This window comes from Eschrichtius robustus, chromosome X, assembly GCF_028021215.1.
Source record: "Eschrichtius robustus isolate mEscRob2 chromosome X, mEscRob2.pri, whole genome shotgun sequence".
Taxonomy (NCBI): Eukaryota; Metazoa; Chordata; class Mammalia; order Artiodactyla; family Eschrichtiidae; genus Eschrichtius; species Eschrichtius robustus.
The window spans coordinates 116,848,430-116,874,497 of NC_090845.1; the positions used below are offsets into that span (position 1 = coordinate 116,848,430).

The window sequence follows — 26,068 nt, forward strand, 5'->3', positions numbered from 1 at the left end:
ATCATAATGTTATCATTATGGGACATTTAGGATAATTTCCCATTTTTCATTATTACAAGTAATACTGTGATGAACATTCTTGTACATAAATCTGTATGCAGATCTTTCTTTCCTTGAGATCAAAACCTAGAAGTACAGTTACTGAGTCAAAGGATATGAATGAAGCTATCTGAAACCTCTGATACCCTGCCAAACTGACCTCCAGAAAAGGTATGCCCATGTAGCATTCCCTGCTCCAGTCCTCTGTATTATGAAGAGCTTCAGAATCTTGAGGGGGGAGGGGGAAGGGAGGGGAGGGGAGGGGAGGGGGAGGGGAGGGGGAGGGGAGGGGGAGGGGAGGGGGAGGGGAGGGGGAGGGGGGAGAGAGAGAGAGAGACCGCGTGCAAAGAGCGCGCGCAATAGAGATGGGCCAGGACAATGAACAAGAAAGGCCTGACTGGCTTGGGAATTCTCTCAGTCAGAGTCACTGCTAGATCAAATAAGCCCTTTTCTTTGCTGGGACAGACAGACGCATGGAAAAAGGGTGAGCAGAGATGATCAACAAGGCTCTCAACTCCCAGGCTCAAAGCACAATGAACCAAAAAATAGATAAAAGCAATTCGGCTGAAGCTCTTCTGTGTATTTACTCGCCTCCAAACAGATAGGCTGCTTCTTGCTGACGCCACGCCTTCTTTAAGAAGCCACAGCTAATAGCAGAGGCCCAAAGAGAGTGTGCTCAGGGCCCCCTGGAAGCTGCACAAGCATTTTCAATGAGACGGCCAATGCTACAGCCACAACCGGCCACACCTGAGATAACAACTCAAAAGGCAGAAAACCTTTGTCAATACAGAAAAGTGTGTGTTTTATCTGAGCTCTTGATTTGATTCCATTAAGCTGGCAGTGGCTTGTTCTCATCACGCTTCACAGAGATTATCAAAGAATTAGCAAAAACACCCAGCGTTTTAGTCTCTTTTGCCTGGAAAGGAAAAAAAAAAAAAAAAAAAAAAAGAAGGAAAATAGAACTGTAAAGCACAGAGCAGCAGTGCTTTCCAACCAAATCAAACACCCATAGTATGATCTGCAAGGAACACTGCGTTTGCAAGAAGGTCAGAGGCCTCATGTCTTTTTCTGTACTTTCGGGGCTACTCATCCTCCCTGCCGCACTGTAGCAGAGGTTTAAAAAAGCTACAAATTTTAAAAAGACATCTTAATGAATGAAATCTGAGGTAAGGATTAAAAAACAACCGTATGTTGTATGTACGTCACACATTTCTATGACACATTTATCTTGAGGATGTCGAAGACTTAAACTAAAGACCCGGGAGGTCTTCACGAGGTCAGTATGGCTGTGCAAAGGACAATAAGAAAACCATGCAGCTTAAAAATGCTTGCAGTCAGGGGTCAGGAAAATTCCAGAAACTTCAGCTTAGCCAACAGCCATGAAGCTTAGTTGGCTATATTTGTCTTTCATGGGCATGGGAATCCGAATGCCTTCAACTCGCTGAGTCTCCACACTGCTGAGCCTACTGGCCTAATGAGGTAATGGCCAGGATGAACCACGGAAAATTTTTAGTCACTGATTAAAACAGAAATTTGGCTCAATATGAAGAGTGGCCACCCTTTCCCTTAAGCTCTCCAGCCCCCTTGTTTTCTATCATTTCACAAAGGCAGGACATGAAGCACTCTTCAGATAGATGGGACAATTATTTCTTTTATGTGCGTTTTAAGCTAATTCAGAACATTTCTACTATTATTCGAGTTAACAAGCTTCAGGCTCATGGGAGGGTTTTCAAAGACCCAGTGAAAGTAGCGGAGGGTTAAGAAATGATAGGAGGAAAATAGAGGGGACCATGCAGACGCCTAATTAACATCTTGTAAGACCTTGCACTGAAGCAGCTGGTCTAGTCACATGTTGAGAAGATTCACAGAATTTGTAGAATTGAAAGGGTCTTTTAGAGAGCACCCAGCTCAACCCCTTCATTTTATGGATGGGAAAACTGAGACCAGTTAATTGCCCCAGGTCACAGTGCGCTCACAGCAGAAACAGGCTGACAACTCAGTGGGCTCTGCCTCCTGGGCAAAGTTGCTACATTTGCTCCTACAATGGCAAATGAAAGTAGTCTTCCCAATGCACTAGCGTCAGACAACATCACTATTTTCTTAAAATTTCTTTTAGAACATGCAAAAACATCTAGCAAATAACTTGATTCGGGGAGTTTGCAAGCAATAATCTATCTTTGTAGTTGTTAACATCATTTTTACTATGTAATTCAGAAATATATTTAACATGGCAGCTCTAATCTTCTTAATCTATTTGGGTTGTTTGATTTCGCTCTGATTCTTTTAAAAACCACTAGTCTCTCACAAAATGCGACATTTTGGGCCGGGTCTTTATGTTGTGGTCCCCAAACACGGATTATGCCGCACTTCTATTGTTTCTATTCCTTTTGCCAAGCAATTCTTTCAAAGCCCCCTGAACGGGGTATCTGATTAGCATATTCATGAGACAACTGATTCAGCTATGTTAATTAGCAATTCTACTTCAAAAAAAAAGAAAAATTCCCAAAACTGGCCAAGAGGGGGAGCAGCTAGCTCTGTCACTAAAGTTTTCTGACTCTATGTCTCTAGCCCAGGATAGTCGATTTCTGGTATTGAATATTCTAAGTCAAAGATTAGATGAAGAAGATTAACGTGTAAGAAAATAAAGAGGTGAGTCCTTAAACTCAGAGGCGCAGGTTTAAAATATGGGAAATCTGAGAATTGGGAGGGGGGGAGGTGCTGCCTAAGGAAGTTCTTCTGTACTTCAGCCAGGTCTGAAAACACACACACGTGCACAGAGTTTACAACTTAAAAACTGGTTTATACACTGTAGAGTCTCTTTAGAGGTGCAAACAATAGAAAATTACATGTGTAGAACAAAAAAGGACCTTAGAGATACGTGGACTGACTCCAAAATGCCAGCGCTGGCGCTCAGACTGACCAGAGCTCGTGGAGGCAGAATGATAATGGGATGCTTTCTGGTAAAAGAAGGCTAATGCCCTAAAAGCCTCGAAACCTTATTTTTATTTGAAAGTTTATTTAAAACAAACAAACAAACAAAAAACCTTGTTCCTGCCTTAGAAAGAAGTGGTATCTCATAAACATGACTGAAGTTTTGATGACAGATGAAGTTGCCTAAGCTCAGGATCACCACATCAAAGTTATACTGTAAACTTGGAGATGGCAAAAAATGCTCCTCTGACGTACTTTGACCTCCTATGTTCCCATGTGTCCTTTGCTATTTCCTCAGTACTTATCCCCAGCCTTCCTTATGCCACCTTGCTGCCCCATTTTGGTTCTCCAGTCGCCATCTTGTTACTCTGCCTAACTTCCTCCCTTCCATTCACATCAATAACCCAGGGTTTGGCTTTTATACAAGCTTAGACAATTCTTTGACCAAAGCACTCCACCCTTGAATTTCTGAGAGTCACCACAGCCCCTATACAATTTCACTCAACATCGTCTTCAGGCCTTGTGGAGTACTGGCAGGTCATAATTGCCAACCTTAAAAATCAATCAATAAATGCAGCACCCACTTGAGGATTACGGTTTGTTGGATACCAATCAACTGAGATATTACCATATAAAAGCAGTTAATTGTCTCGGAAAGCCTAGCTTGTAGGAAATATGCAAAATATCCCAGCTCTGTTCTGATCTCCAGGCCAAACACATTTAGGCTACAACTTCTTCAAAAAAATTTAAATCTATGCTCCCTACCTTTATTGTCTGTGCCATTGTCTAATTTGAAGTCAGAAGAAACAAGCTGGGGTTTCATCATCATTTTTCATGGGCAGTTTTGAAACTGATAAACAGCGTTAAACACATTTATTGAAGGTGAAGGCTGGTAGGGAAGGGCAAGAGAAACTTTTTCTGTCCTTTTTTTTTTTTTAATTTTATTTTTTGGCTGCGCTGGGTCTTCTTTGCTGCACGTGGGCTTTCTCTAGTTGTGGCGAGCGGGGGCTACTCTTGGTAGCAGTGTGCGGGCTTCTCATTGCGGTGGCTTCTCTTGTTGCAGAGCATGGGCTTCTATGTGCACGGGCTTCAGTAGTTGTGGCACACGGGCTTAGTTGCTCCGTGGCATGTGCGATCTTCCCGGACCAGGGCTCGAACCCGTGTCCCCTGCATTGGCAGGCAGGTTCTTAAGCACTGCACCAACAGGGAAGTCCCTTTCTGTCCTTTTTTAAAAAACGTATGTTAATACTTACTGATAAAACTTCTCTGTGTGGCTTTTAAAAAGTACACACTGGAATCATATGAATAATGCTATAAAACCATGGGGAGTGAGAAGGGGAAAGAATAGTGAAACTACCAGGCCCACTGGCAAGAGAAATCACTAAATGTCTGTGCACTCCACACCTGGAGGAGACACGTCTAAGAAGAAATGGGGTGATTTGGAGGCAGTGACCTTGGAAGTTGGAAACTGCCTCATCTCCACTGTATCTTGCTACTGACAGGCTAGCCATTTCTAAAGAGCAGGAATTTTCCCTTCTAAGTCCCATTATTAAACCCCCAAGTGGTAATTTTTAAATATCAGCATCTCAAGTTTTCAAAGATGACTGTCTGATTATCTCTCTAAGTTTTCTCCTCAAAGGAAAAGAAATTGCTTCGGTTACTGTCTTGAATGAGAAATGCCATTGTCAAGATTATACCATTCTTTTCAATAATCATACTGATAATTTAGTGGCCAAGAGACAGAGGTGGTCTAATGATGTCTTTTGCCAATAACACTCATCTTCACGTGGTGTTAACATAGTTAACAGCCTGTGCATTGGGGATTATAGAATAATAAACAGGATATATAGATATATAAATTATTTCCATCCATCCAGGGAAAGGAGATAAAGACTAAACACAACTCCACATACAAAGCATTGGGGGAAATGGACACAATAAATGGTACACTACATGGAAAATTTTAGTTCAACTACATTACAAATTAAATATGCTTTTGTCAGGGCTTCCCTGGTGGCACAGTGGTTAAGAATCCGCCTGCCAATGCAGGGGACACGGGGGGGTTCGAGCCCTGGTCCGGGAAGATCCCACATGCCGCGGAGCAACTAGACCCGTGAGCCACAACTACTGAGCCTGCGCTCTAGAGCCCGCGAGCCACAACTACTGAGCCCACGTGCCACAACTACTGAAGCCCGTGCACCTAGAGCCTGTGCTGCACAACAAGAGAAGCCACTGCAATGAGAAGCCCGCGCATCGCAACAAAGAGTAGCCCCCGCTCTCCACAACCAGAGAAAAGCCCGCGCGCAGCAATGAAGACCCAATGCGGCCAAAAATAAAATAAGTAAAATATAAATAAATACATTTATAAAAAATATATATATATATAAATATGCTTTTGTCGTCTAGCCTGGGAACCGACTAACACATTAAATCAGTTACCAGTTTCAAATAACGAATCGCAAAGGCAACATTTGAAATACAACCTGTTCTTTAGCTGGGGGCTGCCTTATCAGCTAGATCAAATCTAATTTAACCCCATTTCTCACCACGGTAATGAGCCCTTTGCAGAAATGCTCAAAGACATTTCACGTCTCAAAAATTTGCCTTGTACTTCTTCACCACACAGAATGTCAGGAAAAGCATGCTTCAAAGGTACTATGTAATTAGAATGGCCTTTACAACAGGTACAAAGGAAATCATTCCTATTAAAATTAAATTTACTTCATAACGACCTGCAGACTGAGTGAACAGCACCAGAGAAAGGAACCCTGAGGTGTTTGGACCCCATACTCTAGTTCTGAAAGCCTGTTATCTATTACATTGCTTCAGATACGATTGAAGTGCCTCTCTTCTGGCTCAGATTGTCTATTTCTTCACTCTGAAAAGAAAGTGTGCATGTGAAAATCTGTGTTTGGCAAAGGGGACTGAAATGGGTTTTCTTGTGGCTTTAACGTGGATTGACCAAAGCTTCAGCTAAAATGAGGCCAGGGATGGTGCTGAACTTAATGAAGACTGGAGCCCAGGAGCTACCTCTGGGTCACTGCTGCATGAGCTTTAATCCTGTGTTCTACAGGGCTTCTAGGAATTCTAGTTGGCTTTGAGGGATCCATTCTGAAATTTAATTTGAAGTCCAGCATCTGCAGAATCTCTGTGGTTATTTTGACTAAGTTTTCAGATGCCTGCTTTTTATTAGGAAGATTTTTCTTTAGTGACTTGTGTCAACAACACTATTGTGTGTTCGCCCAAGAATATAAATGAAAGCATTTAAATTAAACTACTTTAGTCTCTTTTTTGGCTCCTTGTGACCATATTTCCATAATGGCTACCATACCGTACAGATTCTAGTGTATCTGGAAGGATTCTAGCAATAAAGCTGTAAGGCTAACTTGCCCCTGGGGTCCAGCCAGGAGAGCCTCTTGGGAGAAAACTTGAACACTGAGAGAAGAAAGGCACTTGGGAAAAGCAACTGTACGAACTTCACTGGCAGCTCGTAGATGTGACTTGACTAAAAGGTGTAAGATGAATTCAAGGGAGTTCCCTGGTGGACCAGTGGTTAGGACTCGACGCTTTCACTGCTGTGGCCCAGGTTCAATCTCTGGTCAGGGAACTAAGATCCTGCTAGCCGCATGGCAAAAAGAAAAAAAAAGAATTCAAGAACAAAGCAAATATCTACACTTACTTAGACCAAAGTTCCAATACATACCATCAAACTTCTTGTAACGGGACGCAAAGACAGCTTGCAAATGATTGCACTGTTCACTGACCACACTTTTGAAATCATCCTTACTTTGCAGGCTGTACTTCTCCTCCATCTCTTGGGAGCAGCAGGTATAACCCTGGGGACAAATCTTCAAATGATCACCTGGAAGATAAAATGTGGGACAATCAATCTCCATCATCATTCATCAAGTCCAAAACGGAAGAGTTTGATTTAGGTGCACATGCTTGGCTTCATTTCTCTCCGTGATGTTCCTGCAAAGGCCCAGGCATCATGTGTATCTAAGAAGTTTCATTATACTGAAAATATTGATTTCCTTCTTGGAAAAATAAGATAATGAAGCCATCTCCAAGAGACAAAAGAACTTTCTAATCAGGAAGATTGTTATCGTACAGGAAAAATCAGTGTGGCCAGTAAAGAGAGTATCATTCAATATCAGTGGAAGGCTCGCATAAATTCTTCGAGATTTTATGCTAAATACTGTGCAAGTCATGCAAATGAGACATAGTTTTTCTAGCTTTGGGAGTTTACACTACAAGAGAGGGTACCGTTAATGAAGAATGATTTGTAAAATACGTGACAACAACCAAGAACTGAGCAAATATATAAGCAATTGATGTGGCAAACAGAGCAAAGGGATAAGTGCATTTCAAGGAGTTGTCAGCCAAGAGGAAAGAATGGAGTCCACTCTGGGATTTGAGTCTATGGTTAAGTCACAAAGGGGGATGTTAAATGATTCTCAGTTTTAAGATTTTCTTGTTCAGCATCTTCTGTACAGATGTTAGACACTATAATATTGACCTTTATGATTGTGTGAGGTGTAGCCACTTGTCCAAATACAGATGAATGGCTTGCAGTAAATGTCGCCTTTAGGTAGCCCTAAGGGCCAAGAAAATGTCAAAGACATGCAGACCATCTGCCTCCCCTACACCAACGGCATTCTGTTTGTGGTTTGGACCTGAGGGAGCTTCTGCCTTGTTCCTCCTCTGTCACAGACCAAAAATTGTGCTTTGAACAGACCACGCCTCTCCCTCATAATGACCAAGAGATATGGCGCCACTCAAAAATAACCCCACCAGGTACTATCACGTTAGTCACACCAATATTCATTTGTGGGGTATAGGTGCCCTCGTATCATTTTCTACAGATGTTTATAAGGATTCACCTTCACTGTTCCTTCTGTTATTGCAGTTCATGTTCCATGACAGACAAAAGGGGTCTGAAAAGACCTAAGGTCTCAGGAACTCAGGAAGGCGTATACTGAAGGCATATGAACCTATCAATGGTAAGTGTGTATAATAAATCAAGGAAGGAGGAATGAAGAGCAAAATCTTTTTAACAACACTAATCATGGATATGAACTGGGCCGGGAGCCGATGGCCATTGCTGCTTCTTGGCTGTGGGTGCTTAGAGGAAATAAGTCTTCACTTCGGACAGATACCAAAGTAGTTTTGCGGAGGGGGCGGATTTCAAATAACATGGTGTTGGCAATTTATTTGACGAACACTAGTACTGTCAACTGCACAGATGCAAATAATTACATAATCAGATATATTCCTGATCATTCTTCCTTCCTGGCAATTCAAAAGTAGGGAGAGTGTTATTGCCAGACAAAAACGGGTATGCAGCATTAAAGGACTTTTAAAGAAGGGGAGAAGGGAAACATTCTTCAAATAACTTCCTCATCCAGAAACTGCTAAATGCTTCATTTGGCATTTTTGAAACCCTTGGTCAACCGATAATTCTAACAAAGGCGGGGGGTGGTGGGGGAGGCACAGGGAAGAAGGTGAAAGCGTTTAGAGCTGTGAGGTTGCCGAACATCTTAGATCTCATTAGTGGAAGAAGCTTAGTTTTCTGGAAACATCTTGTTACAACCAAAAACAAAACTGCCTCTTGACTGGCTTAACAAGTTCACAGCAGGCCTTTGGTACTGGGACACCTACTTAACAAAGAGATATCCAGTTGTCTCCTGGTTTCAGGGTTGAGGATCTCCCCAAACACAATCTTAATACATAAAGTAATACAAAGGACCCCCAACTAGTACAGTACTTGATGTAGCTGTATTAAAGTATCCATATCACTCTCACACACCACAAAGAAAATTAACTGAAATGCTCACAATGAGAACTCAGGACGTAATGAATTATAATAAGAGAACAGCAGGCTTCCCTGGTGGCGCAGTGGTTGAGAATCTGCCTGCCAATGCAGGGGACACGGGTTCGAGCCCTGATCTGGGAAGATCACACATGCCGCAGAGCAACTAGGCCCGTGAGCCACAACTACTGAGCCTGCGCGTCTGGAGCCTGTGCTCCGCAACAAGAGAGGCCACGATAATGAGAGGCCCGCGCACTGCGATGAAGAGTGGCCCCCGCTTGCCACAACTAGAGAAAGCCCTCGCACAGAAACGAAGACCCAACACAGCCATAAATAAATAAATAAATAAATAAATAAATAAATAAATAAATAAAAATTAAACTTTAAAAAAAAAAAGAGAGCAGCTACTTTTTAAAGATTTTCACAGGCTAAAATTAATCACAGGCTGGTTTTCAAGCCCCTGCAAAGATTCGATTGTGGTAATGCACTGAATTTCCAAGGCAAAACAGTTCAGAGTCTGGAAGCGAATCTATATTCACCTAATCTTAACATGGTTCACACATACAATAAACGAAAGGGTCATTCATTGGATCTTATCAAAATAGGCGTTTATGACCAAGGAAAAAAGCACCCTTTTTTGCACCTCCAATGCACATATGCACAGACACACACACAGAACCTAAAACCAGAAAATTCGAAGAGACAGCAGGAAAGAATACTTTTCTACATATAAGAAGGTGCTAGATGTTGAGAGTTTTAAATTTTTGGCACTGAACAAACACCCTTCAAAAATGGGTCACAGCAATTAAAGTTTTACTGGTGACCGACTGAACTAGCCAGCAGCTAAACAAAAGGCCCGTGCACTCCGCCCACCACCTACCCACCAGGGGCCCTCAGCAGGACCTTCGGGAGACCTGCCGATATCTGAACACTGGAGCACATTTATTTGTTTTGGCAAAAACTAAGGAAAAAGAGTCCACGTCCATGTTACAGAGAAGATCTTTACAGGAAGACTGTCTAATGGTAAAGGCTTGCCTTGTGGAAAGGGTGACAACTGGGTAGATACCTGGCTAATGTTTCTGCTGGCAAAGTCATCTTCCCCTGAGTGCAAACAAGCCACTCCAACGGGCCACTTTTGGCCATCTGAGCCTTGCATACACCACGTATTCTGTCTGTGTTTCTAAAAAGCATTCCTTGAAAATGTAATCTGACATTCTTGCCAAAAGCCCTGTCCAAGACACACTTATGAATTAAATCCCAAGCCACACATGGGCCAGTGGGGATTCAGTGCCGTAACCAGTTTCCGCTGATGAGAAGTTACTAGGAAGGAAAAGGGGACAAGTCTTGGTGCATCTGAAAATGAAACTACAGCTCTGCACTGTACTAAGAACTCGAGCAACTCATTTGATTTTTAAAACTTGAATATTTCTACTGTAACACCAAAAATGGTTTCTACGATTAAAAGCCAGGGCATACGTATCAACGGAAAGACATTCCATTTTGCCTGTTGGAGACTGCTTCTAAAATGCTGTGTCTGAATGAGACATGCTTTTTGTTTCTGGAGATCTCCTCTCAACCTGGTGATCCTGTATACTTCTTATTTAAGAAGGATGTCACAATTTGTTCTTTAGGCTGAAAGCGTTGAGCACAGGGACGACAGGATCCAATGTGGGACAGGAAGATGACAGCCACTGCAGGGGAGGCGATGAGCTCATGCATTAAAAAAAAAGGGGGGGGGTGGCCCTAGAGGATTCTGATACATACCCTTCCTGAAGAATTCTAGCTTGAAAGGCTGAAGCATTAGAGCCACAGAAGAACAAGGAATCGAAGTTCATCCAATGGTTTGAGTAAACAGTGGGTTATGATCTACACCCATCATTTGCCTCCTCTATTTCCCTAACTCAACCTCCTGCTTCCGGGCCCTTCTGTGTTCTTCTCCATGGCCCTCTTCTGTCTGCTTTCCACTCTCTTTTCACTCTGCCCATCCTGTTCTCTCTTACCACACTTCACCTCTTCTAACTGCACATAATGTGAAACCGAAGGACTTTTTTGTTTGTTATACTTGTTGAGAGTTCCCTGTTCTTAATTTTAAAAGCAGGTGAATTGAAGGCTTTATGGATTTCTAAGAAAGCACCTAAATTAAGTTGCTTTTTGTACATGGCCCTCGATTAGGGTTTTTCTTTGTGGGTCAGTGGCCCTCAAAAGAAAAAAGGTCCCTTAACCTTGTCCTCGGAGGCTTGGATGAGAGTCAATGAAGCGTGCTTTTAAAGCTTAACTCTGTGGCATTAAAAACAAAAAAAATCACTCGAAAGAGCCAAACTTTTTTCAGTCACACCAGCTCTGTGTAATTTCTCTTTAGTCTTAATATCAATGCCTTCGTTTTTCAAAGCTGAACAAAGACAATCACAATAAATTACTACTCAATCCTGCCGAGTGTGTGGATTGGTTCCTTTTTTTTTTTTTTTTTTTGAAGAACTTCAACTCAATAGTTAAAGAAGCAGGCATTGAATATGAGGAATCTAGTCCATCCTTTAACAGGGCTCTGCGGCGGGCAATCCGTAGAACTGTGCTTTCTCATTTTATTTCATTTATTCCTCCCACCAAAGGCTGGCTGTGATGTACAGATGGGGTGCAGATAATGTCCATTTATTTCCAGTTACTCATAACCCACCTGCCCACATTAAATGTTATAAATGGCGGTTACATTCTCAGGCCAGCTCCCAGCCTATTTACTATCAACGTAACTACTTCTAACTGTAACTTCATTTTTTTTCAGCTTAGTATCATATTTTATTGAAGATGCATTTAAAATAACATCCAGATTCATGTCTTTTTTACATAAAAGGACATTTTCTGTCAGTGTCATGTAAAAGACGAGTAAAGGGACATTATTAACATATTTTATAATAAGATTCTCCCTGATACACCATTATACTCCAATTTATTTTTTTCAGTAATATTTCCACATTTTACGTTTATTAAAGCATACATATACTTTGTTTTTTTTATACAGCAGGTTCTTATTAGTTATCCATTTTATACATATTAGTGTATATATGAAAATCCCGATCTCCCAATTTATCTGTAACTTCATTTTGAAGTCCAAGTAGAAACCAAGAAAATGTCTCTCAGATTCTCACACATTTTGGGGGACATGATGATAGGGGAATACTTGTAGTTACCACTAGGGTTTCAACTTTCTATACCTGTAGGAGATAAAGTAAATGTCTTCAGGATTACTCCTCCAGAGTCCTAAATGGAGGAAACAGCAGCCAGAAATTTTTATGGGACACAATGCAGAAAACCCAGGCGTGCCTGCACCAGCACGATTTGGACAGCAAACATTCTCTGTAGACCAACTCATTTTACCAAAAATGCAACCAAATGCCTTTGGTAAAGAAGAGACACACAAACTGCACCCTAAGGGTGGGGGCTGCAGTGAGGGATATTTGAGAATAACAGACTGGAAAGCACTTAGGAAAACTGCCAATGTAAGAGATTCGATTTTGCAATGGCCTTTCATGCAGAATGGGATTTGGAGAAAACTTAGCTCCTTTTTCGTGTGTGTTTTTTAAAATTTTATTTTGTTGAAGTAGAGTTGATTTACAATGTTGTGTTTAATTTCTGCTGTACAGCAAAGTGACTCAGTTTTATATATATATATATATATATATATATATATATATATATATTCTTTTTCATATTCTTTTCCATTATGGTTTATCACAGGATATTGAATATATAGTTCCCTGTGCTATAGAGTAGGACCTTGTTGTTTATCCATTCTATATATATAATAGTTTGCATCTGCTAATCCCAAACTCCCAATCCTTCCTTCCCCCTTGGCAAGCACAAGTTTGTTCTCCACATCTGTGAGTCTGTTTTTGTTTCACAAATAGGTTCATTTGTGTCATCTTTTAGATTCTACATATAAGTGATATCATATGGTATTTATCCTTCTCTTTCTGACTTACTTTACTTCGCTTAGTATGATAATCTCTAGGCCCATCCATGTTTGCTGCAAATGGCATTATTTCATTCTTTTTAATGGCTGAGTAATAGTCCATTATCTATATCCACCACATCTTCTTAAGCCAATCGTCTGTTGATGGGCACTTGAATTTCTTCCATGTCTTGCTTATTGTAAATAGTGCTGCAATGAACACTGGGGTGCAGGTATCTTTTTGAATTAGAGTTTTCGTCTTTTTCTGGATATATGCCCAGGTGTGGGATTGCTGGATCACATGGCAACTCTACTTTTAGTTCTTTGAGGAACCTCCATACTGTTTGCCATAGTGGCTGCACCAATTTACATTCCCACCAATAGTGCAGGAGTTTCCTTTTCTCCACACCGTCTCCAGCATTTATTATTTGTAGACTTTTTAATGATGGCCATTCTGACTGGTGTGAGGTGGTTCCTCGTTGTAGTTTTGATTTGCATTTCTCTAATAATTAGAGATGATGAGCATCTTTTCATGTGCCTACTGGCCATCTGTATGTCTTCTTTGGAGAAATGTCTATTTAGGTCTTCTGCCTATTTTTAATTGGGTTGTTTGGTTTTTTGTTATTAAATTGTAGGACCTGTTTTTATATTTTGGAAATTAAGCCTTTGTTCGTCGCATCATTTGCAAATATTATATCCCAGTCTTTTCATTCTGTTTATGGTTTCCTTTGCTGTGCAAAAGCTTTTAAGTGCCATTAGGCCCCATTTGTTTATTTTTGCTTGTATTTCTGTTGCCGTGGGAGACTGACCTAAGAAAACATTGGTATGATTTATGTCAGACAATGTTTTGCTGTTCTCTTCTAGGAGTTTTATGGTGTCTCATCATTTTGAGTTTATTTTTGTGTATGGTGTGAGGGTGTGTTCTAGCTTTGATTTGCATGTGGTTGTCCAACTTTCCCAACACCACTTGCTGAAGAGAATGTCTTTTCCCCATTGTGTATTCTTGCTTCCTTTGTCGAAGATTAATTGTCCATAGGTGTGTGGGTTTATTTCTGGGCTCTCTATTCTGTTCCATTGATCCGTATGTCTGTTTCTGTGCCAATACCATGCTGTTTTGATTACTGTAGCTTTGTAGTATTGTTTAAAGTCTGGGAGGGTTATGCCTCCAGCTTTGTTCTTTTTCCTCAGGATTGCTTTGGCAATTCTGGGTCTTTTATGGTTCCATATAAATTTTAGGATTATTTGTTCTAGTTCTATGGAAAATGTCATGGGTAATTTGATAGGGATTGCATTAAATCTGTAGATTGCTTTGGATAGTATGGCCATTTTAACAATATAATTCTTCCAATCCAAGAGCATGGGATATCTTTCTATTTCTTTGAATCATCTTCAATGTCGTTTATTAATGTTTTGTAGTTCTCAGCATATAATTCTTTTACCTCCTTGGTGAAGTTTATCGATACTTAGCTCTTGACAAGGGGTTTTAAAGAAGTGAATTTAAAAAGCTTCCAAATACTTGATACTATCTGTGTCTTTTATTCTGTAGGCCTAATGGTAGTCTAGGGATAAGAAGACTGATCTGGGGAGTAAGAAATATGGGTTTGAGTCCCAGCTCTACATGATTCACTGTAGGCTCTTAAAGAAGCCCTTTGTAAAGAAGGAAGCATTATGAATACAGTGCAATTACAAAACCAAGACAAAAATGAAGAGCATCTATTATTATACTGATAAGCTACTGCATGAAGTTCTCCAGGAAGAGACTTTTCTGATGACTTGTACTAGGTGAGGCAGAGGGGCCAGGACAGCAGCACCTTCTCTCTTCCAGCTACTTCAGGGAAATTTCTTATTGGAGGCAGAATTTAGGGGAATAAAGATAGCCAGAAAAGAGAGCATTATCAATTAGGAGTTCAGTGGCATGCGTAAGTGATGGGGAACTGATGACAAGTACAGACATTTATTTAAAGGGCTTTCAAAAGAAAAGCCTTGGGAGCCTAAGGAGACATGATGACAAGATATAATGTGGTACCCTGGCTGGGATCCTGGAACAGAAAAAGACATTAGGGGAAAACAAAGGAAATCACACAAAAACTTACATCCAAATGTTCATAGCAGCATTATTCAAAACAGCCAAATGTCCAACAATGGATGGATAAACAAAATGAGGTGTATCTGAATAATGAAATGTTATTCAGCCATAAGAAGGAGTGAACTTCTGAAACGTGTTCCAACATGGTGAAATCTGGAAAATACTATGTTAAGTAAGGAGCCACTCACAAAAGTCCACATATTGTATGATACCATTTACATGAAATGTCCAGCCTTGGTCAATCTATAGAGACAGAAGGTGGATTAGTGGTTGCCTGGGGCTGAGAGGGCAGGGTGGTGGGCAGGGGGATGGGAAGTAAGGGAGGGGTTACAGCTAAAAGGTATGAGATTTCTTTCTGGGATAATGAAAATGTTCTAAAATTGATTTTGGCGATAAATGCACAATTCTGTGAGTATATTAAAAGCCACTGTATACTTTAAATGGGTGAATTGTTTGGGATATGAATCAGACCTCAATGAAACTGTTAGTAAAAAAAAAAAAAGCTAAGGAAATCGGAATAAGATATAGACTTTAGTTAACAATAATGCATCAATATTGGTTTATCAATTGTGACAATGTACCACAGAAATGTAAGATGTTAATAATAGGGGAAACTGGGTTTGGGGTATAGGAAAGCTCTGGGCTATCCTCGCAAATTCTGTAAATCTAACTCTTCTAAGATACATTTTATTTTTTCTTTTTTTAAAAAAAGCAAGCTTTGGACTTCCCTGGTGGCGCACTGGTTAAGAATCCGCCTGCCAATGCAGGGGACACGGGTTCAAGCCCTGGTCCGGGAAGATCCCACATGCCACAGAGCAACTAAGCCCATGCGCCACAATTACTGAGCTTGCGCTCTAGAGCCTGTGAGCCACAACTACTGAGCCCATGCGCCACAACTACTGAAGCCTGCGTGCCTAGAGCCCGTGCTCCACAACAAGAGAAGCCACCGCAATGAGAAGCCCCTGCTGGCCGCAACTATAGAAAGCCCACGCAGCAACGAAGAACCAACACAGCCAAAAAAAAAAAAAAATTAAACTTAAAAAAAAAAAAAGCAAGCTTCAGTTTTCAAAGTAAAAAGGATCAATATGTGGGGCGGGGGGGGGGGGGGCTTTGATCAGTATTACATCAAACACTTGATGTAATTCTAATATTGGGGAGCAACATCAAGCTATTACTTGCTGCAGTAATTTTCCTAATCCCTCAATTGCTACTTTACTCTTTTCCTAATTTTTATTTGTTCTGAAGGTAAAACAATTCCTTGCCGTTGGTCTAAAGAGTTACCAAAATAGTTTCTGTTCACTTTCTAGATCTAAATTCATGTAGCCACAAAGTGAGCTAAAATGCAGGTTGCTGTATAACTCCATCCCCTCCAAGCTATCTAAGAACCCCAGGAGGAATATACAATGCTCTGCTTCATGGGAACAAAGAAAGAAAATCTCTAAAGGTTTTTAATAATCCCAGGGGGATGAGGGAATGTATACATTAATCCATCCTTCCTCCCTTGCAAAACAGCAGTGAAATGACTGCATGTAATGTGCTATGCACATCCAAAGCCTGAAACCATTTGACCTAAACCGTAATAATAAAGCACATAAATTACAGTCATTATGGAGATGTATGATTTGAGATCACCTACCAATCAGTAGGAGAAATGCAGCCAGTTAGCATTTTGCAAAACCTTGCCAAAATATAGCTCTGGAGGGCTTTGCTACCGATTATTTTTAGGTCCACTAATCCTGCAAGGTAGGCTAGAAGGCCAATCAGAAACACATACATTTCAAAAATCAGTTTTATTGTATTTTTCTAAGAATACTTCGTTTAAGTGTAGTTGGAAGAGTTAGGGCTGCTACTTTCAAACTCCACACTTCATTTCAGTGAGCTTGCAACAGCTTTAAAATCCACCTCACATCGAAATCAAGCAGGGCTTTTTATTGCTTTATACTGATAAGCAAATTATGAACCAAAGTTTTTATCTGACAATCTTCAAACTCCATTTTAACTGTACCAAAGGTTCACTGAAGAAAGGCACATCAACCAAACTGAGTGAATGACCTGAAATGCATACTCTGACCTTATGTTACTATCACTTTAGAGCACGTAGAGCAACTGCATCTATTTTGCACATTTCCAACCACTTCTTCCAGGTCCAGGACTCAACAGGAATAATAATACTGGCAATTAACCCAAATCGCTTCAACAATTCTGAGGATCCAGTAAATACTACCTAAGCTAATAAAAGGCTCCCGGAAATGTGTTGGTGACTTGGGTTGGGGAGCGAATAGGGGCAAGCAGGAAAAGAAGGAGCTCTCTTACTTGTTTTACAAATAAAGAAGATCTTTCCTGTCAGTGATTCAGGTGCACATACCTAGAGTAGCACATTTGAGAGTTTCTCTCGAATACTAGTTTACGATCTCCATTGGGCTCGTCATTTAACAGAATGCCTGAGTCCAAATATGCCTGTTTCAAATTCAGCTACAAATAAAATGTAGCCTAGAGAGGAAACATCATTGGCTAGAACATTTTTTTTCTTTGGTGCCCAACAGTATTTCTTTCTGGAACCTATGTACCAAAGCCAAGTGTCCTAATTACTGGTAGACTGAGGCCTCATGAGGGCCGTCTCTAAGACAGTGAAGAGACCAGGCTCAGAGGGTCACGGGGATTCCTGGGATGGGAGGGATGCTGGCCCCCAGCATCTTGTCCTTTCTCTGCACCCCTAGTGTACACTCTTACAATGATCCCTGTGAGCATTCTCCTGCGGGCAATCACATCAGACCTCAGAGAAAGTGGAGGAGGAAGGCATCCTCAGAAAAACACTGGAGACATTCCTCTCCTCCTCCTCCCAGGGGTCTGACCGAACACCAGACTTCCAACAGGGAGCGATTTTCCTTATTATCTCCTAATCATCTCTAAAGAAACCCCCAGGAGCCCCATTCTAAGATAACCTGCCACAGCCATTTAGGTTTCACAGCAAGATTGGAAAGGGTCAACAGCTGGGTACCAAGTTTATTCCAAGTGTAGGAGAAAATGCAGTAGGTGGGCGGGGAGGCGCTAATACAAACATTAAATAATGCCTTTCGCTTTATATGCGTGTCACGGGTCATGTGGGTCATGAACATTTTTAACATTGTTTTCTCTTTTTTTATGCCTTTTTTCAGCTTGGGTAACTAGAAAAATAAAAACCCTCCTTAACTTCTCTTTACTCCCCCTTTCATGACATACCTAAAATTCCTCCCTCCAGAATACAGTGTGAGAATAGGTTTTTAGTAAATCTACTTTCTAGGAAAAATATACCTAAATAACAACATAGTCATTCACTAGGAATTCTCCCACAGATATTTTTCCAAATGGCCACTTAGAATGCCTTTACCCTAAGTGATAACAAAGTTCACTGCCTCACGTAAAGAAAAATGATTCTCTGACAACAGATTTCAAGCCACATGAACCATTCTTTAAAATTCTAGCCAGGTATCAGTGAAATGGCGAAGGGGAAAGAAAAGTTACTTTTTCAAAGTCTGTACTTAATTAAAACCCTTAAAACCCACTTGCACAAAATTCTTGTTAAAGGTCACAGTAAGTTACAGCTTACTCTAATACAGATCTGCATTTAAGGACTCTTAATTAGTCTCCCTTCCCATGGACATGGGCCACAGTTGAACAGGGGTTAATTTTTATAGCATGAGATAAAAATGTTTCTCAACCTTAGCGCAGGCAGATGGAGGAAAGGCAGAGCCCTCATTTTGCAAGGCTGAGTTTCCCCAACCCTCAAAAAAGCTCCTCTTCACCATTATCTAGTATCCTAACACCTGGGCCTGCCACCCTTGGGGCAGACACCCTAGAATTCAGTCCCATTTTTGTTGCCAAAAGTAAAGTTTTCAACATACATTTCCTCTTTTAGGCCATTTACTAGAGTTTTAAGCAAAATTTGTCTCCATCCTAATTTTGGAGAGAATGCCACTGTTAATGTGGCTATACAGAGGCTTGACTTATTTATCCCTAACCCTTTGCTTCCTGCCTCAAAGCCAATCATAGTATTTGATGGAATAGCCCCACAATTCTGTGGTGATGCCAGTTATCTTAAGTTTCCTTGGCTTGCTGTGCAATCCCAAGAAGAGCTTTCTGAAAGCCCAGATAGATCACATTCACTGGTTTCCCTTTGTCCACATATGCTTTAGTCCCCTGAAAAACACAAGGTCATTAATCAAGCACAGATTCCTCTTATAGAATTGATGTTGCCCTTCCTAGAAGATTAAGTTTGCTTAACTTTCCAGTGTTGCCATTGTCTATTATACATTCTACCTACTTGCCTTTATAAGTGAGGCATCCCAGGTCTGATTGGCATTTATTTTAATGGCCATCTCCCTATTTATTCTAATGACCGTCTCCTTGGCGCCATTCAATTCCCCAGTCTCACCTTTCAGAATCTCTCCTTTAGGATCAGACCTGTTGATTAATTACATTTGATTTGCTTATTTGGATTAAAAAATTCAGTACATTTACTACTTCAACCATTCCACCTCAAGAGATTATCTGGAAATGGAACCCTGTCCTAAAATTTTCCCCAACTCTATACCAAAGTATTGGTTCACTTCTCCCAAACTAACCTTTGGCCCAATTTGGCAACACAAAAAAATTGTTGGTGCTTAATGCAGTATTTACCCAGTGCCTCTTTACGTTCTAGATGCCATTCCTCAGTGCAGAAAAGGCAAAAGGCTTGGTCTCCACCCTCTTGAAAATTATAAGATGAACAGAAGTGGATTTTATTGTTGCTCTATAGGCTTTTTCTCTCTCCCTCTTACTGTATATTCTGAATCACTCCACTCCTCCACCCTCCCCCCACCAAAGATCTCTGAGGTCTTCTGATCTCATCTAGAAACAACTCAAGTTCGAAAGACAGGAGGAGAGGGGACACTATCCCAGGCAAATCCACCCAGCCCATGCTTCTTACACTGGGGCATCAACAGATGTGCCTTAGGAGGTGCCTTTGGACAAACCGGGAGAGATTCATCTACTCAAATATAATCTGTACGCTGCCAGATATGCCGTGGCCATTTTTTGAGTCATCCAAAACTAACAGAAGGTATTAGCTTGGACTCAAAGCAAAATCTTGCAATGAGCAAATTCCTTGGGGATCTAGTTCCGCTGCCTTTCTTGGTCAATAAAGCAAAATCCACAAAGGAAAAACTTCACACAAATGCTTTACTTATTTGACTTGACAAATCGGGTCACTGAACATGCAAATTAATTTAAAAATGCCACCTCTCAGACGATGTTCATGCTTCAATTTTTGAAAAGTCTCTAAATCTAAATCTGGTCCCTTGATGATGAGCTTCCCGAACCTTATATTCCAATAGTCAATAAATCACTGGCGTGACACCCCATCCAACTTCTGCAGCTGAGGTCAGAGGAGAGGAGCTTCTATGCCCTCAAGTGACTGACAAACCAAACAGCAAAGGAATTGAGAGACTTCATAATTCCTCTCTACCATGCTAGGAATAATCCCTGTTTGTTCTCGGCTCTGAAACTGATAAAAAGGTACTTAAAGTTAACTGTAAGGTATCAATTAGGAAATTCTTCGGCTGGGCAGTCATGCCAGCCATCTACCATTTTCCTCTGGTTTAAGTATCACAGAGAAGGGAAAAATAAGGACAGATCTTGGGCACTAAACAGATTAATGTGATTACTTATTTATGACACACAAAAAAATTTACTTCATTACAGAAGAAGATAGAAAAGTGATTGACCTTGCCAACAAGTGACAAGGAAAAGAGAGAAACCAGTCATTCGCTCTGCATTCAAGCCCCCACAGGCCTATTCCATTCCTGACCATCCTCAGATATAGGCCGGCCAGATCAGAGTCCTCTTAGTCACCCCAGAGCCACAGAGATAGATATGAATGTTCCAGAAAGCAACTAGTGCATCAGAGGTGCACCCTGGCCCTGTTTCCCGCAGAACTGTCAGAAAACTAAGAATAAAGGGGTTGCCTGTTCCCGTGTTTTGCTTTGGGTGGGGATGAAAGGAGAGAGGCCATTCTGCTTTGAGCCTCGAAGAAGACAGGAAGGTTGCTGCCATAGGGCTGACACTGGAATCACTATAGAATGGTGTCTGTCACAGGACCTAAGAGAAGTACCAGAGCATCAGAGTCTGGCCAGGAGACAGTCTGGAGGCCTCATGTTCACAAATTCCAAGCATCAGACAGCTTTCCATGGCCTGGAGCAATGGGAGAGTAAGTACCTGTTTCATTATTTCAATATCCAATTGCTTTCCATAAATCTTTTGGGTCATGGGCCAACTACTCGTAAAGCAACTGATTTGGTCAAATTTCTGATCCCAAAGAAGTTCCAATTACTCCTCCAGTCTGAGAATGTGACTCTTCGTCAAGACCCATCAGCTAATTTAGGATGAGCAACAACCATGGGGGATGGGGAGGCTCAGGCTGTAGGGGCAGGGGAGACAGAGAGCAAGAACTGCAGAGAAATGGGCCCAGGGAAAGAGAAAGAAAAGGAAGCTGGTGTGTGACCCAGGGCTGAGTAGTGGCAGGGCCACCTAAAGCTGATGCTAGTGGCAATCTGGCACCAGGGCCTCAAGTTCACGGTAACTCCCATCAAGCAGAGGGACACGTTTTTCTCTCCAGTTTCCACTACACAGAGCCTGCAGATGGCACACAGCATTACTACTGCAATTATTGACTATAATTATTGTGAAAAGTCTTTGATGTGATAGCAAAAATTATTAAAATGGCCCTTCTTAGAAAAGAAGGGCAGTAAATACAGCCTCCTTTGGAAAATTCAAGGACCCAATTTCATACCAGGACTTTTTGCCAGAAAAGAATAAGTCATTTTAATATACTTGTTTTTGGCTCCTCTCCTTGAAGATGTTTTATCCTATGGGAAAAATGAATAATGGTATGTGGTTTAGGATGTATTTTAAGAATATACTTAAAGGTACTTCAAAGGAAAATAAAAACTAAAGTAACTTTCTCCTTGCAGACACACACACCTATATTTGCACAAGCTCCTAGTTTTTCCGGATCCCACAGTAACCCACGAGAGGCAATTTTTTAAACTGTCTTGGAGGATGAGAACAAACAACAAGCGACACTAAATGTCTGTCTTCTTTTAAAAATAACTGGGCAGTGCTGTGCTTATCTGTTTGAATTAGTAAACATTTTAGTGTACTTAAATGAGTATTGGTAACTAGAAATATGAAAGAACGGAGAATAGCTTACTTTGTCCTCTTTGTCTTTCATAGGATCATAAACCGTGCAAGGTCACATTTTTAAAAAACATCTACCTAATCTTACGTTTTAACTCTGAGCCAAGGTGGCATGACCCCAAATAACAGCCAATGTTACAGGAGCATATGCATTACCATGGTGAAAGATTTTCAATCACATTCTGGAATCAGTTTCAATGTAGCAGGGAAAGGCCATTCCAAAAGCTGAATGTCCAGCATTATAAGCCCTGGTTTTTGCAAATGAACAGCTTAAGTTAGAATGAGTTCGACTGGGTGATCTGAAAAAAAAAAAAAAACTTATGTTTTTGCCCATGGGCGTTTCTATGTTTAATATATTACAATAGACACAGCCCAATACAAAAAGACCAACTAATCATATCGAAGTTTAACCCTACTATGATAAGTTCAATCATATAGAATATGATTCTGAGACCATAATTAAGTAAGCTTGGAAAAGAACCACAGTTCAATCTCAAGTTTCATAAACATACACGCCAAGAGGTGCTCAGTGACACAAGTCTGACTTTCTGGGTTTCCATTTGGCCTGATGACTGAGTGGGTATGGGTGAATGGTGGGTATACTCTTATAAAAAGGCATTGTTCCATTATTGTGAGATGAACCTCTGTGCTACCATGATCTGTGGCCACAAATGTAAACAGAAATGATCTCAGGGATTATTACAAAATGAGCCTATGGAAAAAAAAATAATGAGCCTATGTTTAAAAAAAATCATGACGCATTATTGGTTAAAACTCTTATAATAGTGTTGACAAATGTGGTAGCCCTGGAATAGCATACAGAACTCAAGCTTCTTTTCGTCTCTCCAGTGAACAGCAACTTGGAACAGGAAGGATCATGCTCTTAAAGAACCCAGAGCTTCACCTTATTTTATTCAGCATCACCAAGGTTCCTCAGTCAGACCAGTTCATTACAAAACAAATGAATAAAGTCACAACAAGCAGGAAACTCAAAGAAAACTGAAGAGCTTCCTACACACAGTACTTGTTCTGAGTCTTTGAGGCAGGAAGGCACCATGTTACACGGAAAGCATCAAGGCTTTGGAGTTACATAGACCTGAGTTTGAACTGAATTCTGTGGCTTACTAATGGTGCAAATTTGGGTTGATCTCTTTACTTCTAGACTACTTCTTCTTTTGTAGAATAGGGACAAAAACAGAACCTACTTCATAGATTCGTTGAAAGCATTATCGTTGAAAGCATTAAACTATATAAGTGTCAAACTATATATAATATATATACAATATAAGCATTAAACTATATAGCGCCTCACTCAATAGTAGCTATTATTATAAATACTGACATCAAAAGATGCTATAGTCATCTCTCCGTATCCACAGGTTCCACATCTGTGGATTCGACCAACCGTGAATAGAAAATATATATTTTTTTAAATTCTAGGGACTTCCCTGGTGGTCCAGTAGTTAAGACTCCGCGCTCCCAATGCAGGGGGCCCGGGTTCAATCCCTGGTCAGGGAACTAGATCCCACGTGCCGCAACTAAAAAACAGATCCCGCATGCCGCAACTAAGACCCGGCGCAGCCAAATAAATAAACTAAGTAAGTAAATATTTTAAAAAATAAATAAAATAAAATTCCAGAAAAGTCCCAAAAGGCAAAACTTGAATTTGTCGTGTACCAGCAACCATTTACATAACATTTACATTGTATCAGGTATTATAAGTAATCTAGAGATTATTTAAAGCATATGGAACGATGTACTAGGTCATATAAGGGACTTGAGCATCTATGGATTTTGGTATCCCTGAGTTGGGGGGGGGGGCGGGGGGGGGGGGGTCCTGGAACCAACCCCCCACCCCAATCCCGAGGAATGGCTGTATATTCCTCAGAAGGGGGGTCCTTTCTATGCTTCAGGGTTCAGCTATATTTAATCAAGGGAAGAGTGTTGTTTTCCTGTTGTGATTATTACTACTATTATTAGTAGTCTTAAGAAGCATTACTTCTAAAAATTACAGAAATAACCAGCAATTTAGCTTTATTTAGCCCAAACACAAACTGTCCCTCGGTAAAAATTCAGGCTATAGCAATATCACTTTGGGATTACAGACTAGAGGATCTTTTCTTTAGTTTTGAAATGGCTCTGTTATAAAGTTGGAGATTAATAAAAAAACAAAATAATAAAGGTTGATTCATATGAAGTTGCCATTATTGCAGGTCAAAAGGGTGAAATATCAACAATTTCACATAGCCCAGCCTAATATTTTGAGGAATCAACTTTGCATCAACATCCAAGTATTTCTACAAATAAACTATGAATCATTTGCATTCTAGAACTCCTGCACTCATGAATACAAAAGACTGAAATAAGACACTCCTATTTACTTACTTAAATATGCATGTTTACTTTTTAAAAAAATACATGTGCCTGGAGTACTTACTATGTTAACTGCACTATCCTGACAAATGATCAGTTCTTTCTTAATAGCCAATCACTTTGCTGAAAGAACACTGCTCTATAAAATAAAGGTGGATGATTCAGAAAGTTAGAGTATCTAAGAATAAATGTGTATCAAATAAAAACAAACAAACAAAAACACTCACCCCGAGATGAAGGGAGTTTGTTCCCTATCACATCAAAGAAAGGGAGAACAAAGATGGAAATGACAGCTCCCCTGCACAATTGTGATGCATTTAAGTGCTGATTTTTTGATGTTGCTGATGAGAGTATACCGACCTCAGAGCGTCTGTCAGTTTATCATCTGATCACCTCCTTCTACTCTCTTTATTTCTTTAATATTTCTGTCAAATAGGTCTTTCTCTACTAGGTTTTAGACTGGGGCCATAGATTTCCCTGCATTTCCCCTTCACAATTGTGCATATAATTTACAGACATGAGTGAGAAAAGGAAAACTCATCAACATAATACTCACCTGCCAGGATGTGGAGGCAAGGTTTGGAAAGATGAAAAATGCTTCCTGAACAAATGTTTCCATGGGGTGGGGGTGTGCGGGGAGGGAGGGGAGGACGGGGGCCTGAGATACCCTGGCCTTGGTCCTGAGTAGTATATAGACGTTAGTTAGGAACCAAGGAACTGGATAAACAGTATGTAGTGGGGATCCTAGCACTCTGAAATTCAACAATGCCATGGGAGAGGAAAAGAAAAGTTCAAAATTACATGGATTTTTCCCATTTTAGACTAAGAAGCTATGACAAAACCAGGCATTACTGAGGGAGAAAAAAAGGGTTCAAAAAGTAAACAACAAGCAAGATGCCTGGAGACTGGTTTGAAAATAGGGGGTTGGGAGGGTGGAACCTTTCCTTATAGTTACTTCAGAGTAAGTGCTCCCAAGCACTTAGATTTTGAGGAGAGGGCTGGAGAACGAGAGAAGAGAACCTTCATCATGGCTAAAAGGCCAGAGTAAAAAGAAGTAAAGGTATCATCGATTAAATAAAAAGCTAGTCCCAGACTGGGTACAGAGGAAAGCCCCAAAGGCACAGAAGGTTAGACACATAATAAAAATTAGGCAGGAGCAACTTGCAAGAGATTGCAAAGCCAACAGAGTAAGAGAGGAAGCCATTTAGAGCATCCGAGGACCCACTTAATCACAGTCACACAGCAAAAAGGGAGATGCTCAAGAGAATGAATGAACTCTTTGTCTTGGAAAGAGATTCGCATTCCCAAACCAGAGCACTGAACTCGGCAGGTCAGAGGTACTAGATCAAATAGTGGTAAACACGATGCTCTGCATCTAATCACAAACCAGGAGTAGATAAATCACTGGGACCAGATGGTATCCACCAGCCAGTTTTGAAGTCACTCAAGGGTGAAATTGTTTTGGCCAACATGTGTCGGCCGTCATTACAAACAGCCACTGTGCCCAAGAGACCGGTGCTTGTCAACGCGATTCCTATTCATAAGAAGGGTTCCAGAGGGGACCCTGGGAAGTAGAAACCAGTAAGACTCATTTCCATATCAAGCAGGCCGGCCAACTTTACAATAAAGGTCAAATCAGTGCATATTTACAAAAATGAAGCCTGGGAGGAGA

The 26,068-nt window shown here is 40.8% G+C and overlaps 1 protein-coding gene across 1 annotated transcript in view; it reads right to left on the bottom strand.

Moving 5' to 3' along the window:
- GPC4 (glypican 4) overlaps positions 1 to 26,068 on the bottom strand; it is a 107,311-nt gene that overhangs the window by 28,714 nt on the left and 52,529 nt on the right. The window contains exon 2 of the mRNA XM_068533037.1: positions 6,674 to 6,832. Within this exon, the coding sequence (XP_068389138.1) occupies positions 6,674 to 6,832 (159 nt within the window). The remainder of the gene's footprint in view (positions 1 to 6,673; positions 6,833 to 26,068) is intronic.